Here is a 16961-nt window from a genome sequence, read left to right as displayed (position 1 = left end):
TATTGTTTGGTACAAGAATGTGACTGACTTTGTGATTGAACTACTACAGTTTCTCAGCAGTAACTTTCAAATTCCGTTCAAGCCAATAGACTTGTGGATATTAAGATCTTTGAGCAGGTTTTCGAATTTTGTGGAATCAACTTTGATGAAACTAAGATTTTGTTTTGTGCAGGTTGTTGGTACTTCTGTTTTTTGATTAAAGACGCTCGCAAAGAAGAAGTTGAAGCTCTCAGCTTTTGTTTATCTGTGGTTAGCTCCATACCCATCCAAAACATCATAGGAGGTACTTGTGGATTTTTGCAAATTGATGAAATATATTTTTGTATTTTGCTGAATTGTCGGCTTTCAAAAATTTTGGCTTCATAAACTGAGAGATCATTATCAACCGCTTTACAAACCTCTACTTCTAATTTTTTAATCCTCAGTTTGAAGCTGAGATTAGATTTTTCACCTCATTTTTTAGTGTTTAACTTATTTATCATATGGGATGTTAAATTTGAGTTCCATGGTTGTAAACTTGCCCGATGTTTAGTGACTAGCTGTATATTTTCTCTGATTTTGTTGCGTAGCCATGTATAGAACTGTTCCCGAAGAAAATCGATATTAGTGTAGCCAAAAAGGAGTGAATGGATCAATTGTAAGGTTGTAATTAAACTCTTTTCAGCCAGCATTATAATAGGCAAACTTGTTACTCGCTTGAATTAATGGTGCATCAAGTAAGAGGTTTATTTCAGTGCGAATTGGAAAATGGTCGGAGCAAGGCTGGTTATGAATATTAAAATTCTTGAACAGCAAACGGTCATAGGTATAATTGAGATTATTTCTGGATTTTAGCATAAAAACACATCTAGTTGACTAGGATATACATTTGAGAGATTATTTTCTATAAATTGATCAAAAATTAATTCATCGTAGTCTTTTGTTGTAGACATATTCATCCAAGACGTTTCTGTAAAATTGACGTCACCTATAAGCACAACTAAGTAATTGGTGTCCACAAAGGAGTTTTTTTAGTCTTTCGGGAAGGTTTAAGAAATCATTTACTGCCCACTAGTAGTTGCTTTGCTCGGGCGCATTGTATATGCAACAAATTATAAGAGAAGACATTGAAAGGTTGATCTTAACAACAATAAAGTCCTCATGAACTAAAGGAATATCCACATTTTCGTGTTTAAGGGATGATTTTAACGCAAATAGAACTCCCTCGTGTTTACTTTTGAAGTCAGTGATTTTCCTATCTTTTTGATATATAAAATAAGAGGGTATAAATGATGCTTCGTTGGTGACCTCAGCAGTTAATCATGTTTCTGTTATGCATACAATGTTTGTTACTCGTTTGACTTTCTTCATTGACGTTTGGAATGATAACCCAATGGTCGCCTTCTTTCTTCTCGAACTCAAGATGCCAAATTAGTAGCAAATTTGAATCTATTCCGCTAGTGATCAGTTCTCGCCTTTTAATGAAGGTTTTGTTTTCTTTTTTGCGTCCTCGGATGACAATTCATGACTGATATAAATTGATCTGTACTTATAGTTTTTCAAGCGGCTGACTGATTTCAGGATGAGATCTCTACTAAGTTCGCTTGCTGTATGAACAAGGATTACTCTTTCTTTTTTTGTTTCCAGATTTGTACTTTCCAAGCCTCGCAAGTTTGGTGATTTTTCTGTCGTCCACGTTTAGGTGCTCTAATATTTGCTCTACATGGCACAGGTCGTCTTGCATTCTGTCAGCAACCTCCTTGGATTTTGACTCATTAATTCCCCTAATTCTATTTCGATAATTTTTTAATTGAAAGTCTGCGGTTTGTACACTACTTTCCCGGCGTTGGTTGCTCCACCAACACTTGCGAAAGATTCATTTGGTTTTTTGAGACTTTTGATCTCCTTTTGCATGTTATCCAGAGATATGTTAGTTTGCTCTATACTGTACGCAAAGTTCGAGATTTCTTCGTGGAGTTCTTTCAGTTGGTCATTCAGAGCTGTATTATCAGTTGATTCCATTTTTAAAAACGAGTTGCCTTTTTTCCCGGCGCATTCATTACAAATGTGGAGTATGTTAATCTCATATTTGATTAGGATGTTGTTTTGCTGTTACTACTTTTGGGGACTGGCGTATTTTCATTGGATTTTGTCAATAATGAAATTATTTTGCTTTCAAAAAATGCCTCCAAAATTTAATCTTTGTCTCTGTGTAAGCTGAATGTCACTGCGAGCAAAGTATCGCTGCGAAAAGGTCACTACGAAAAGCTCACTGCGAAAAGGTCACTGCGAGCAAAAAAAAACACGAAAGGTTTCTTTCTTTGTGTCTATGTAACCTGAAAGTCACTGCGAGCAGAGAAAGAAAAGGGAAAACAAGCGATTTGACTATCCACTGAAGGAACCACAATAGCAAAATCCGGAACTTTGGTACTCAACTGTGGAACTTTTCGGCCGTTACCTTTTCGTCGTAACTCTGGGTCGTACAATTTGTAAAGGATGTTATCTTTGAGCAAATTTTTTTAGATTGTTGATTCCGTTTTCGTTCAAATGCACTTCGTCTCTGATTTTTCGACAATTTTTGCTTTTTGAGATAGTGATTGGAGCTACGAAATTTCCAGCTGACGTCCGTCTTTTGTTTGAATAAATCGTTTAAGGATTGAGCTCTGGCAACATTTTCACCACGCGGGGGTATTCCGATGACAAATACTTCGCAGCAGTTGTAAATTTGTTTGCTAACTCAACAAGATCGTTCGCAATTGCTATGTCAGCTTCCGAATCGTTAGTTCCGTTATACAAATTGTTTCCACCCAGAAAGAACAATAAGTGTGTAGTTATCTCTTGCTGGAATAAATTTGTAATGTTGGATTTGTCCACCAGGGAAAGAGAGGATATTGAAGTTCCCAAATTCCCGAGCTTGCGAATGGGCTATAAGTAGGTGGCTTGTGGGTGCAGGTTTGAGTATATGATACCTCATTCGTTACATACAAGGCTTGTCTCTAAAACCTTCCCATTGGAAGTCTCCAGTACACAAGGCCATTCATTCAAATTTTGAAAAGACACTATTTAATAAGTTGTCCTCTTGTTTGTTAATGTTGACTGGAGAAGTTGACCTGGACTGGCAAAAGTTGTCAGTGTCTCAGAATTGGGCTCCACTAGAAGTACAGTGACACGTAACTTTACATCTACGAATTTTCGCCTGAAGAAATGCAATTCTGATTTTTGGTTCCGGGCATGTTATTTGATTAACACCTGCAATGATGTCTGTTGACGTGACATACTACGGGATGAACAGAATAAGCAGAAATTACTCTGGCTATACATGAGGTACTTCGAAATGAAATATAGGGAAAACGATATGTGCACTTGGAGACTTCTATGGATGCACAAATTGTAGAGAGGAAGAAACTAAACGTTGATAACGAACTTTGTTAACTGACTGAAAAACTCATGGGTCTTTCCCATTATAGCCCCCCCAGCTTAGTGTTCAGATAACCATAGCCCCCAAACATGGTAATTTTACCATAATTGGGGAGGGGAGGGGGCTATAATGGGAAAGACCCAACTTATCTCACCGGGAGATTAACCCGGTTAGATTTTCCTAAAGCCTCGATTATTATTATTATTATTTTATAGCTACACAAATTTTGTATCTGGGGGTATAAAAATCACGGGAACAAAATAGATCCGTATCTTGATTTTCGTTTCAGAAAAAAAGGATGAAGCTTTTGTTGTTTTTATCATTGCTTAGCTGCCTTGATTTTCTCCATGCGTATTTTGTGACCATCGATGCGCATTCAGAAGAGTGTTTCCATGAAAGAGTTGAGAAGAAGGCAAAGATGGCACTGATTTTTGAAGTTGCTCAAGGGGGATTTCTGGACATAGACGTTACGGTTTGTGTGCACTTCGATTTCGTTATACGGTTCATTTCAAATATATCCTAAATGTTCTTTATGATTTCGATTGTGTTTAGATTATGGCTCCAGATGGTAAACTCATCTATCAAGGAGCCAGAGAGTCGAATGGCAGGAATACTTTCTCTGCTGATGTTGCTGGGGTGTACAAATACTGTTTTGGAAATAAAATGTCGACCATGACCCCGAAAGTTGTGATGTTCAGTATGGATGTTTTCAATGCTAGTGCCGACAAAGAGGAGACAGGAAAGCCTGAAGGTATGTTCAAACTTCCTGGCATTTAAAAGCGATAGTCATTTCTCCTTAATTTTTTCATCTTTGGGGAGGTCTTCGATGTTGAGTTTTTGCAAATAATCAGTTCCGCATCTGATAAAAAAATTCTCTGCCGAAACCTTTAGCATATCTTAAATATATAAATTGAGATAAAATTTTATGTTTAATCGACTAGAACATCATCAACTTTGTTCAAGTGAAAAACTTACCCTCTCATCTTAACACTCATCAAATTACCTTATATGACCCTTTCATAACAAATTATTTTATATGACGCAGCTCTAAAAGAATGAGCAGAACTAAAGCAAAACGATCTTTTGATGAATACAAAGAATTTGATAAACACATGTCAACAGGAAAAATTTCCAATGCCATTCAAAGTCTTACAGAAGAAGCGAAAGGTGGTGTCCTTTCTTTAACTGACAAAGTTGACATGAAAACAGTTCTTGTCAACCGTTGACATGAAAACAGTTCTTGGCACCGAAAGGACCGCCCAAGCAGCAACCGCAAGTCAAGGCATGGTGGGGTCTTGATAGCAATCTCAAATTGTATTCCGAATTGTGCCATCGAAAGTGATTTTAATGACTGCGTCATAGTGCGGCTGTCCATCCAGAAACCTGTTATCATATGCTGCATCTATAGCTCACCCAAAGATAGTACATATAAATGGGAGTCAGTCCAGTTTTCGAACTTGATCAAATTCTTGAGGAACAAAAAGCTTGAGTCCAACGCTGCCTGTGTCTACATAGTCGATGACATAAATTTTGACCATACAAACTGGCTTTCAATGACGTCTGCCACTCCTGATCAACAACTTGTACTAGATGATTTAACCGAGCGCAACTACCAGCAGTTAATCAAAAGTGAAAATGGTCGATCTCTGGATATCATTCTGTGCAATAAACCACAAGCAGCTCTGAACGTGGCGGTAGATAACCAAATGAGAACTCTTCATACCTCAGACCATCAACCATACTCCGTCAAAATCAGCCTCCAAGCTCCACCCAACCATAAACACACGCCGTTACCAAAAAGGGAACTAGATTTTTCGCTATTTGCTTTCAAGAAAGCTAACTGGAAGGAAATTAACGAGTTCATAAAAGATCACCCATTCAGTCCATACTGTTTCAGCAATCCCGATCAAATGGTCGAAAAGTGGTACGAGTGGCTCTATGAAGTTCTGAAGGACCTTGTTCCACGGAAAACGAAGCATCGTCGCGAGCTAGCACCATGGGTAACACCTGTGTCTTCCAATCTTATCAAAAAGCTGAAAACGTTGCAAAAGAAACAAGAAACCCGTCCTACGAACGAAAACGAAGGAAAAATAGAAAAAGTACAAACGAATCTAATGACTTCCCTTCAAAAAGATCAACATAGCTATGAAACACAGCTTTTCCAAAAAGGCAGGTTCTCGGAGCTCCAAAAATACCTCAAAACGCTGACCAAAGCCAACCATATTCCACAAGAGGTTTTCCTCGATGACAAAATAGCTCGAACTGACGCAGAGAAGGCGGAATTGTTCAATCAATATTTCCAATCGGTGTTCACTGAACAAACTTACACCGCTGAAAAGCGTGTTGCACATCCGACACCGCTAATAGACATTATTCACTTCAGCCAAGCCGAAATAAAAGAAGCGATGTCAAATCTTGATGTACACAAAGCAAAAGGGCCAGACAGCATAGGAAACGAAGTCCTCAAAAACTTGTCAGAATCACTGTGTAAATCTCTTCATATGCTCTTCAACCTTATTGCAAACAAATGTCACTTTCCAAATGAATGGAAAACGAGTGAAATTGTACCGATGTTCAAAGATGGCAACAAGCAGGAAGTTACAAACTATAGACCGATAAGCCTACTGTCGACTGTCTCGAAACTGCTTGAGAAATTAATTTTTAACAAGTTATATCCCCTTGTCTCGCCATTCTTATCAGAATCACAGCATGGATTTCGTTCAAAAAGGTCAACGGAAACGAATCTAATTGAATTCTTACACCACCTTTTCATCAACATTGATTCGCCCAGCTGCGATTTCCTCATGGCTTTTTATATTGATTTCAAAAAGGCATTCGACAAGGTGAACCACGAACGACTGATAGAAAAACTCTTCATTGGGAATCGGAGGAGCATGTCTGAAGTTGTTGATTAGCTACCTCACAAACAGGAAGCAAACGGTTCGAATCAACGGAACTATCTCGACTGTACTGAGCGTTATCAGCGGAGTGCCACAAGGATCAGTTCTTGGTCCCTTGCTTTTCTTGGTTTTTGTCAATGACCTTCCCAACTGCTCCATGTCAGACTCCTTTGGTTACGCTGATGATTTCAAGATAGTTGGAACCAACCCAGTGGCAATAAATATCGACATTCGGAGGATCTGGAAATGGTGCCAAAGTAATCTCATGGAAATAAATTTATCAAAAAGTAAATGCTTGTGGTTGAAGGGCGTCGGCACAGTCCGCTTGCCAAATTTCAGTTTTGGAAGCACTTCAGTAATGAAAGACCTAGAAGTAGTTGTAGCCGACACTCTTACATGGGCAACTCATTCTCAATCTCGTACGCAAAAGGCTTTAAACGCTCTTTACTCTATCAAGAGAAACTTTTCTTTGGCAAATTACGCAAACAGAAAAAACTCGTATGTTAGTTATGTTGTTCCAATTATCAGTTACGGCTCAAGTGTGTGGAAACCAGGCAAAGTTGAACTCAGTCAAATTGAAAGTGTACAGAAAAAAGCAGCAAATTGGATCACTGGAGCCAAAATTCCTTACAAAGAACAACTCTTAAAACTCAATTTACTTCCCTTATCCTTATACCATGAGTTACATGACGTTTTGTTATTTGCGAAAATTTTAACGGGGAAAGTTGATCTAAACTGGAAACTTCATGTATCAATAACCGAGCCAGGTACAACTCGATACCAAACGACTTGTAACTTCATATGTCGACAACCAAAACTCAGGAAATGAGAATCCGATTATTGGTACAGAGCCTGCCACCTTGCGAACACCTTTAATGAGTTCTTCCAATACGATATCCTATTTCATGAAAACCACAAAGCCAAACTTCTCGATCTGTATTTTGTCCACTTCAGACTGCGTTACGATGAAAACAACACGTGCTCTTGGCGAATTATGTGTGGGTGCAACAACTGCATGAACGTGAAAAAACTGAATTTTGTTATCTAATAAACTGAAAGAAACAAACTGGGGTTAATGTAAAACCCTTGGACTTTTTCCTAAATTCTGTTTTATTATTATTATTATTATTATTATGTCTTACGCGAGAAACATCCGGAATCAAGCAAAGCAATTTTGAATTATCTAGTGAGCAATGAACATCCAAAAATTTTGCCATACCATCAATCCATATTTGAAAAACTCAATGCCTAAATGGTTACAAAGTCTGCCATGAAGACCCATTGGAGTCATGGCCCTTGTGGTCTTGATGCCAACGAATGGCAAAGGCGTCTGACTTCCTTCAAGTCGTCTTCAACTGATCTATGCAAAACAATTGCTAAACTAGCAATACGCATAGCTACGTCTCATTTGACTTTCCTCCTTCCATATAATTCATGCCGGTTGATAGCTTTTGATAAATGCCCTGGTTTACGACCGATAGGATCATCTTACCAAATGCCACATTATTACTAAAGAACATCTTTTTGAAAAAGCACTGCAATTTTTTTTTTCACCGACGAAGTAGAAATAGTTGGCGGTTGTAGAGTACTTGGTAGTGTAATAGGTTGTGATAATGTAGAAAAAAAATTGTGGAAAGATCACTGAAACAGCAGAAATGGCTGTGAAAAAAGCTGGACGCTCATACCAATTTTTCACCTCAAAATGTTTATAAATCGTTCACTTCATCGGTTCAGCATAAATTGACTCTCTATGCACGTACAACACCCAACATCGAAGATCTTTTAAAAGAATGTGAGATATCAATCAACGATGAGCTGTTAACTAATCTATTAGAATCCCGCGTACAATGAAAATACAGGAACATCTTCTCGTGAACGATAAGTGAGTGAACTTCCTTATACCCGAAGACTGCTTTAGGGAATATGAACGATCAGTTCAACTGTCAAGTCCCTTATCCCTATCTTTGCCCGAAGCCGAACTAAAGCAACAACAGATCATGCAAGAAATCAAAAAGGAGAAAGCTTGTTATCAAATCATAAAAAGACAAAAAATGAAGAGCGAATTGAATAAGAACGAGATTTACTCACTTGACTTAGCTAGTGAAAAGGGAGCATCAGGCTGGTTAAACGCTATGCCATTGAAGCGATATCACTTCGACCTAACAAAAAGCGAGTTTCGTGATGGCAGTGCCCTTCGCTGTGGCTGGGAACCAGTGACGATGCCATCACTGTGCGCATGCAACGAAAACTTCACTGTTGCTCATGCCCTCTACTGTCAGAAACGAGGATACATGCACATGAGACATAGTGAACTCCGCGATTCAATTTCGAACTTGTTAAGTGATGTCTGTCATGATGTAGAGATCGAACCTCATTTTCAGCCGTTGCAAGGGGAAACCTTTGCTCTTAAATCAACGACAACTGATGATGATGCAAGATTAGATATCAAGGACTTTGGGAGCCGAGGTTCAACAAAACCTATTTTGATGTTAAAATTCTCAACCCGCGTGCAAAAAGTTGCCCTGAAAGCAGTAGCGAAGCGTACAATATCATGAAACTATCAAAATCGAACAAGTATGAACAAAGAATAACTGAGGTTGAGAAAGCAACATTTTGTCCGCTTGTCTTTGCATGCACTGGTGGAGCTGGTCCATCAGCTTCAAAAGCGCTGAAACAGCTGGCATCAAAGCTTTCTGCTCGAAAAGAAGTCAGCTACGCTGATATCATATCATATCTAAGGACAAAAATCAGCTTTGCTCTCCTGAGGAGTTTCATCCTCTTCATTCGCGGTTCATGGACGCTTAGGCGGCGCGAAATTTTTGATGCTTCGATGGGAGCTGTGGTTGAAGAAGGGAGGCTGTTAGTGTGACTCAACTGCTTTCGTCATTAGTTGTTTATTTTCTAATGCTTTCTGTCTTTTGTTTTACTTCCTCAGCGGATGTTTATATATAATCATTTTATTGATAGATTTAAGCAATACTTTATAAAGATGTAGTGCTGGGAGGGCTCCGGACCAGCCAATATTCACCCAGTGTTGGGGAGGGGCATTTCTTAATTTACCGTTTAAAAAAAGAATTATAGTGCCTTGCTTCTGTTGCGATGCTATGAATAATTAGTTTTGCGGTAAATTTACATACGATGCTGTGATGTTTCATAATGAGGGCTCAATGTTCCGTCCAGTAGGTGGATCACACCCCCATTTATACAAAAAAGATGAAAAAAGTTCTCATTGATTTATAAGCTGAGGCATGTCCAGTATGGTCTCCAGGTCCATGAGATTTATTAAGGTGATGCGGTTTACGCTTCCAAATGTACTTGATAACGCTTATATATTTCTATTTAAGATGAAGAGACGTCCCATAACAAGCTGAAGGATATGGTCGAGAAGTTGGCGAGGGGTCTGACTAATGTGAAACACGAGCAGGAGTACATGGAAGTCAGAGAACGCGTTCACAGACAAAGTAAGTAAAACTTGGAAAGTATCTCAGTTTTGAAATAATTGATATGAACATAATTCTCACCCAAAAGCATCAAAATGTAAATTACAATTGATTAATTGCTTGCAAACGAAGTTTGCAGCAATTATAGTAGCCCTGCTAGTCTTTCGTTTAATGCGACTTCTGGTACTATCAACTTTTTGTCTGAGCACTTGACTTTTCGTCCTTAAAAACGCAATAAACGTGAAAGCCTAGAGGGCATTAAGTCCCTGATCAGCTCTCTTAGATTTCTAATCATGTAAATTTCACCGAAGCTGCGGAGAAGACGTAAAACCATGGTGTAAAGGGCAGTTTTTTGGCTCATTTTTTGACCCTCCTAATCTCTCCACCTTTCCACCGCTTTCTGCCCCTAACCCCCTACACTCAACCACCACCCCCCCCCCCCCCGCCATCATCAATTAACCCACCAATTAATTATAGCATTATAGAATCCTCTTTTCACTCTGTTTTCCCGACTCCCAGGTAAGCATTAGCTAGGCTCCCAGTTAGGTTTTGAAGTCAAACTCTCAGCAGTCGTGAGACAAACTTGTACGACGTTATTTTAGTTTCATCGCCGCTGCAAAAAATACACTCATTCCGTAGTAGCCGCTGCATATAAATGCACTCACTCCTTAGTAAATTTCAGTGATGAGTAAGATTCATTATAACGATGGGCTGTTCTGTTCTACTGCAGGCCTGCGCCAGAGCTAATTACGAGCTCAACGAGGACTATCGATTATGAAAATGAAACATCTACGCGGTTTACCATGTTTCAATCTAAAACTACAACTTCCTATTGTGTTTTTAAAAAGTTACAATTTTGAAACTTCCATAAAAGCAGTTGTCAAAACTGTAAAACTTGAAAACCGTAAAAGTGCTGCAGAATTGATTTTTTTAGTGATATTGACTGTATTATTTACTTCCGCTAAAGCTAAACCGGGGGGGGGGTGTATGGTGTGGAATCAACGGACATCATGAACCGATCGTTCGATTTTGCCAATTTTAGTAAACGAGAACACAAATTCACGAGTGGTGCTCTGGGCTTTTTTCGAGGCCGCTGTTCTGGTGACGATGACGATCGGACAAATTTATTACCTCAAGAGGTTCTTTGAGGTGCGACGAGTTGTCTGAAAAGGGAGAAAGTTGAAAGGAATTAGGGAAACGACGACAAATGGATATCATGCCACACTGATGAATAAATGAATCGATGGGGGAATGGAACCCAGAAACTAGACTGGACTGAACTTAACTAAATGGGATCAATTTGGCCACCCTTCGCCAAAACATTTTAACCTTCACCTAAAAATTCTGAGGGAATACATTTTTAGCGCCACCTTCTATACGTGCTATTAGTCAGTACACATTGTAAAGTGTTATTCAACTTTTGATTTGAAAACAACGTGGGGGGAGGGGGGGTGAAAAGCACGGGCCAAGGCCTACAGAATTGATCCCTGAATTGTCATTCACTGTGAATTTGACTATGAACTTTAAATGTAAATGTATAATGTAAAAAAAATAAGTGAAACCGGCAGCCAATTTTATGTACACCGTTAATGATACCCCTAAACGAAAACAGAAAATAGTTTACGTCATAAAGTCACGAATTGGACAGAAATCGGACGCTGAATGAAGAATTTCGACTTTGGCTTATTTATAATGTAGACAAATGTAGATTGATTGATTAGCGTCGATTAAGTGAGCTAAGGGAACTGTTTCTAAAGACGCAATTTCATGTCATAGAATAAGAGAATTATAATTCCGTGAGTTTAATAATTCCTTGAAATCAAGTTTTGGTGAAGTTTTCGTGAAATCAAGTTGTACTCTTAGAAATCAACGTACGGTTGCAGTTGATTTTTGGCTGTTGATTACTGATTGAGATATTTACCTGCGCCTATAGCCTGCAGATGTGTGCCAATCATACTGCAGGTTTCAAATTACTATTATGAAAATTACCTAATCAGTTATAAATATAATGGGGCTTTGGTCATGAGTTTTACTCTTTGTAAATTTGTTCAGTTTATCCTTAAGTTTTCATATACTTATTATGTGCTTTTTCAGTATCAATATAAATTATGGTTAATTCTTTTGAAATTAAGTGACTGCATGGTTTTAGCTTTTTAGTAGTTCAAATCTGAAAATTGAGATTCAGATCAAATGTAGATAAGTGTCTAAGGGGTGGGGTTCCCCATTATAGTCCCCCAAAATTTCAATCAATTATTGTAGAAATGATGGTCTTTTTGTGTATAATTTTTTGCTCGAAATTTTGCGCTTCTGTTCGAGGGCATTCTTTGACTTCTCAAGTGACTTTTTCACGCTTGTCTTTTTTGAGTGATCTCAAGTTCTTTTACTCTGATGTAAACTTCGTTGCTGAAATAAAGTGATTGCAGGATCTTTTCTGTTTGTGCCCCCCCCCCAGCTTAGTGGGCGCATATTAGTTTCACCCTCTTCATTCGCGGTTCATGGACGCTAAGGCGGCGCGAAATTTTTGATGCTTCGATGGGAGCTGTGGTTGAAGAAGGGAGGCTGTTAGTGTGACTCAACTGCTTTCGTCATTAGTTGTTTATTTTCTAATGCTTTCTGTCTTTTGTTTTACTTCCTCAGCGGATGTTTATATATAATCATTTTATTGATAGATTTAAGCAATACTTTATAAAGATGTAGTGCTGGGAGGGCTCCGGACCAGCCAATATTCACCCAGTGTTGGGGAGGGGCATTTCTTAATTTACCGTTTAAAAAAAGAATTATAGTGCCTTGCTTCTGTTGCGATGCTATGAATAATTAGTTTTGCGGTAAATTTACATACGATGCTGTGATGTTTCATAATGAGGGCTCAATGTTCCGTCCAGTAGGTGGATCACACCCCCATTTATACAAAAAAGATGAAAAAAGTTCTCATTGATTTATAAGCTGAGGCATGTCCAGTATGGTCTCCAGGTCCATGAGATTTATTAAGGTGATGCGGTTTACGCTTCCAAATGTACTTGATAACGCTTATATATTTCTATTTAAGATGAAGAGACGTCCCATAACAAGCTGAAGGATATGGTCGAGAAGTTGGCGAGGGGTCTGACTAATGTGAAACACGAGCAGGAGTACATGGAAGTCAGAGAACGCGTTCACAGACAAAGTAAGTAAAACTTGGAAAGTATCTCAGTTTTGAAATAATTGATATGAACGTAATTCTCACCCAAAAGCATCAAAATGTAAATTACAATTGATTAATTGCTTGCAAACGAAGTTTGCAGCAATTATAGTAGCCCTGCTAGTCTTTCGTTTAATGCGACTTCTGGTACTATCAACTTTTTGTCTGAGCACTTGACTTTTCGTCCTTAAAAACGCAATAAACGTGAAAGCCTAGAGGGCATTAAGTCCCTGATCAGCTCTCTTAGATTTCTAATCATGTAAATTTCACCGAAGCTGCGGAGAAGACGTAAAACCATGGTGTAAAGGGCAGTTTTTTGGCTCATTTTTTGACCCTCCTAATCTCTCCACCTTTCCACCGCTTTCTGCCCCTAACCCCCTACACTCAACCACCACCCCCCCCCCCCCCGCCATCATCAATTAACCCACCAATTAATTATAGCATTATAGTATCCTCTTTTCACTCTGTTTTCCCGACTCCCAGGTAAGCATTAGCTAGGCTCCCAGTTAGGTTTTGAAGTCAAACTCTCAGCAGTCGTGAGACAAACTTGTACGACGTTATTTTAGTTTCATCGCCGCTGCAAAAAATACACTCATTCCGTAGTAGCCGCTGCATATAAATGCACTCACTCCTTAGTAAATTTCAGTGATGAGTAAGATTCATTATAACGATGGGCTGTTCTGTTCTACTGCAGGCCTGCGCCAGAGCTAATTACGAGCTCAACGAGGACTATCGATTATGAAAATGAAACATCTACGCGGTTTACCATGTTTCAATCTAAAACTACAACTTCCTATTGTGTTTTTAAAAAGTTACAATTTTGAAACTTCCATAAAAGCAGTTGTCAAAACTGTAAAACTTGAAAACCGTAAAAGTGCTGCAGAATTGATTTTTTTAGTGATATTGACTGTATTATTTACTTCCGCTAAAGCTAAACCGGGGGGGGGGTGTATGGTGTGGAATCAACGGACATCATGAACCGATCGTTCGATTTTGCCAATTTTAGTAAACGAGAACACAAATTCACGAGTGGTGCTCTGGGCTTTTTTCGAGGCCGCTGTTCTGGTGACGATGACGATCGGACAAATTTATTACCTCAAGAGGTTCTTTGAGGTGCGACGAGTTGTCTGAAAAGGGAGAAAGTTGAAAGGAATTAGGGAAACGACGACAAATGGATATCATGCCACACTGATGAATAAATGAATCGATGGGGGAATGGAACCCAAAAACTAGACTGGACTGAACTTAACTAAATGGGATCAATTTGGCCACCCTTCGCCAAAACATTTTAACCTTCACCTAAAAATTCTGAGGGAATACATTTTTAGCGCCACCTTCTATACGTGCTATTAGTCAGTACACATTGTAAAGTGTTATTCAACTTTTGATTTGAAAACAACGTGGGGGGAGGGGGGGGGGGGGGTGAAAAGCACGGGCCAAGGCCTACAGAATTGATCCCTGAATTGTCATTCACTGTGAATTTGACTATGAACTTTAAATGTAAATGTATAATGTAAAAAAAATAAGTGAAACCGGCAGCCAATTTTATGTACACCGTTAATGATACCCCTAAACGAAAACAGAAAATAGTTTACGTCATAAAGTCACGAATTGGACAGAAATCGGACGCTGAATGAAGAATTTCGACTTTGGCTTATTTATAATGTAGACAAATGTAGATTGATTGATTAGCGTCGATTAAGTGAGCTAAGGGAACTGTTTCTAAAGACGCAATTTCATGTCATAGAATAAGAGAATTATAATTCCGTGAGTTTAATAATTCCTTGAAATCAAGTTTTGGTGAAGTTTTCGTGAAATCAAGTTGTACTCTTAGAAATCAACGTACGGTTGCAGTTGATTTTTGGCTGTTGATTACTGATTGAGATATTTACCTGCGCCTATAGCCTGCAGATGTGTGCCAATCATACTGCAGGTTTCAAATTACTATTATGAAAATTACCTAATCAGTTATAAATATAATGGGGCTTTGGTCATGAGTTTTACTCTTTGTAAATTTGTTCAGTTTATCCTTAAGTTTTCATATACTTATTATGTGCTTTTTCAGTATCAATATAAATTATGGTTAATTCTTTTGAAATTAAGTGACTGCATGGTTTTAGCTTTTTAGTAGTTCAAATCTGAAAATTGAGATTCAGATCAAATGTAGATAAGTGTCTAAGGGGTGGGGTTCCCCATTATAGTCCCCCAAAATTTCAATCAATTATTGTAGAAATGATGGTCTTTTTGTGTATAATTTTTTGCTCGAAATTTTGCGCTTCTGTTCGAGGGCATTCTTTGACTTCTCAAGTGACTTTTTCACGCTTGTCTTTTTTGAGTGATCTCAAGTTCTTTTACTCTGATGTAAACTTCGTTGCTGAAATAAAGTGATTGCAGGATCTTTTCTGTTTGTGCCCCCCCCCCCCCAGCTTAGTGGGCGCATATTATTTGCGCCCCCCAGACGCACGTGCCATATTTTTACATCATGATTTACTATGTAATGACACGTGCTCTGTAACTGGGGGGCACAAATGGAAAAGATCCGAAAAACTTGTCTAGCATACAACCCCTAAATCAAATTGTCCGACGTTAGTTGATAGAAATTTGTCAGACGAATAGCTGAGTTACTTAATTGAACTCGGATTGATTTAATGGAGCAGATAAATATCATCAGCTTCTGAAATGCTATTTTTTAGGAACTCTCCTTTTTATAACTCGAGGAGTATTGATAATCTACAAGTTTTTTTTAGCTGCCGCAAGTTTGTGCTAGAGATGAAATCTGACTTTCTCCTTGTGGAACGTCGATGTTTTAAAACGTCATCTGTTCTCGAATATTGGATTTCAATAGTAGCTCATTTGCATTTTTAAATGTGTGTTTATTTGTAACCTTATAAACTTTTTTTACAATTAAAAATTTTTTGAGGCTGAAATTGAAATTTTAAGCAGTTGTCTAAATTGTTCTCCTTGTCAATCAGTTTCCTCTCTTGAGAGTTTTATTCAGCACTGATTGTCATTTTTTGCGAACAGGTATGACTATTTCAATCAGCTATAACGGAGACCCTTCAATGATTTTCTGGGTAACCGTCAGCTTTAGCAAGAGCATCCTAAATACTACTGTATTGATTCAGAGTTCTCAGTTGTTCTTAATTTAGCTGCGAAAGCTTATTTGCTCCTCATATTTTTTCGCAAGTTCTAACATGAGGTCTTATTGAAGTTCAAAGTCCAGTAGCTACTACAAAGATGATAGCTTTTTCGTTTCAGCAGCCATTAGGCGCAAATGGTACTAGGATTTTTCCGAACGTATCTATTGATTAATGAAAAATTGTTTTCAAGTCTAGATTGCTCGGCGTGTCTAACCATTGAACTTGGGGATATTGATCTACTATTCTGGTTGCAAATGAGCAGTACGCTTTAAAAAACACCCTCCATCAACGTCCTCAATCCACGATTATAGAAAAAAAATTCGGACAGAATTCGCTCTAAAAAAATAGCTCTATTCCGGACAAAATTCGCTCTATAAAAATCGCTCTATTTTTTTTAATGAAGAGTCAGAAATTGCTGTCTTCCTAGCTATCAAAGTTGGTCCCTATTTGCTCTAAATAGTTAGTTAGACACTTGTTTCATCGTGTGTTGAATTATTGGCAGAAAAAATACTGACTTTATTCAAAGTTCGCATTTCTTCATGATGCTGATGTTTTGGTTTTTGGCGTTATGATTTTGAAGCCCTAATTTTTGATAAAAATTTTCTATTAGTTTTTGAAACAGAGCAGTTCATTATTTTCATGAAGTTCTAGTTTCGAGACTTATTGTGCTGGTTAATAGCACTGCCATTCTTAGCAGCTGTCTGTGTTTGAGTTGCAGAAACCATCCGTCTATGATTTCGTAGGCCCATTTCCGTGTTCATTGCAATTGCAAACGCCCAGTGCAGACCAACTGTCTGCCAGAGTATCAATTGAGGATGATATACCTGGATCTAATGACAGCATTTTCCAATTGTGTCCAGAGTTATTTTATAATAAGAACAATAAATTGTTTTCAATTAGGCTATG

At 38.3% G+C, this 16961-nt stretch overlaps 2 protein-coding genes across 2 annotated transcripts in view; both read left to right on the top strand.

Moving 5' to 3' along the window:
- LOC142345603 (transmembrane emp24 domain-containing protein 2-like) overlaps positions 1-11032 on the top strand; it is a 106045-nt gene extending 95013 nt beyond the window's left edge. The window contains exons 2-5 of the mRNA XM_075397738.1: positions 3688-3869; positions 3950-4148; positions 9642-9758; positions 10780-11032. Coding sequence (XP_075253853.1) covers positions 3696-3869; positions 3950-4148; positions 9642-9758; positions 10780-10904 — 615 coding nt within the window. The 5' untranslated portion in view covers positions 3688-3695 and the 3' untranslated portion in view covers positions 10905-11032. The remainder of the gene's footprint in view (positions 1-3687; positions 3870-3949; positions 4149-9641; positions 9759-10779) is intronic.
- Positions 11033-12761: 1729 nt separating this feature from the next.
- LOC142345604 (transmembrane emp24 domain-containing protein 2-like) lies at positions 12762-14246 on the top strand. Its single transcript, XM_075397739.1, has 2 exons — positions 12762-12900; positions 13922-14246. Exons 1-2 carry the CDS (start codon positions 12816-12818, stop codon positions 14044-14046), a joined length of 210 nt encoding a protein of 69 aa, XP_075253854.1. The 5' UTR covers positions 12762-12815; the 3' UTR covers positions 14047-14246.
- Positions 14247-16961: the final 2715 nt, after the last annotated feature.

This window comes from Convolutriloba macropyga, chromosome 9, assembly GCF_964194025.1.
Source record: "Convolutriloba macropyga chromosome 9, txConMacr16.3, whole genome shotgun sequence".
Lineage (NCBI taxonomy): Eukaryota > Metazoa > Xenacoelomorpha > Acoela > Convolutidae > Convolutriloba > Convolutriloba macropyga.
The sequence above is the reverse complement of the archived record's forward strand: the minus strand, read 5'-3'. Positions and strand labels throughout refer to the sequence as shown.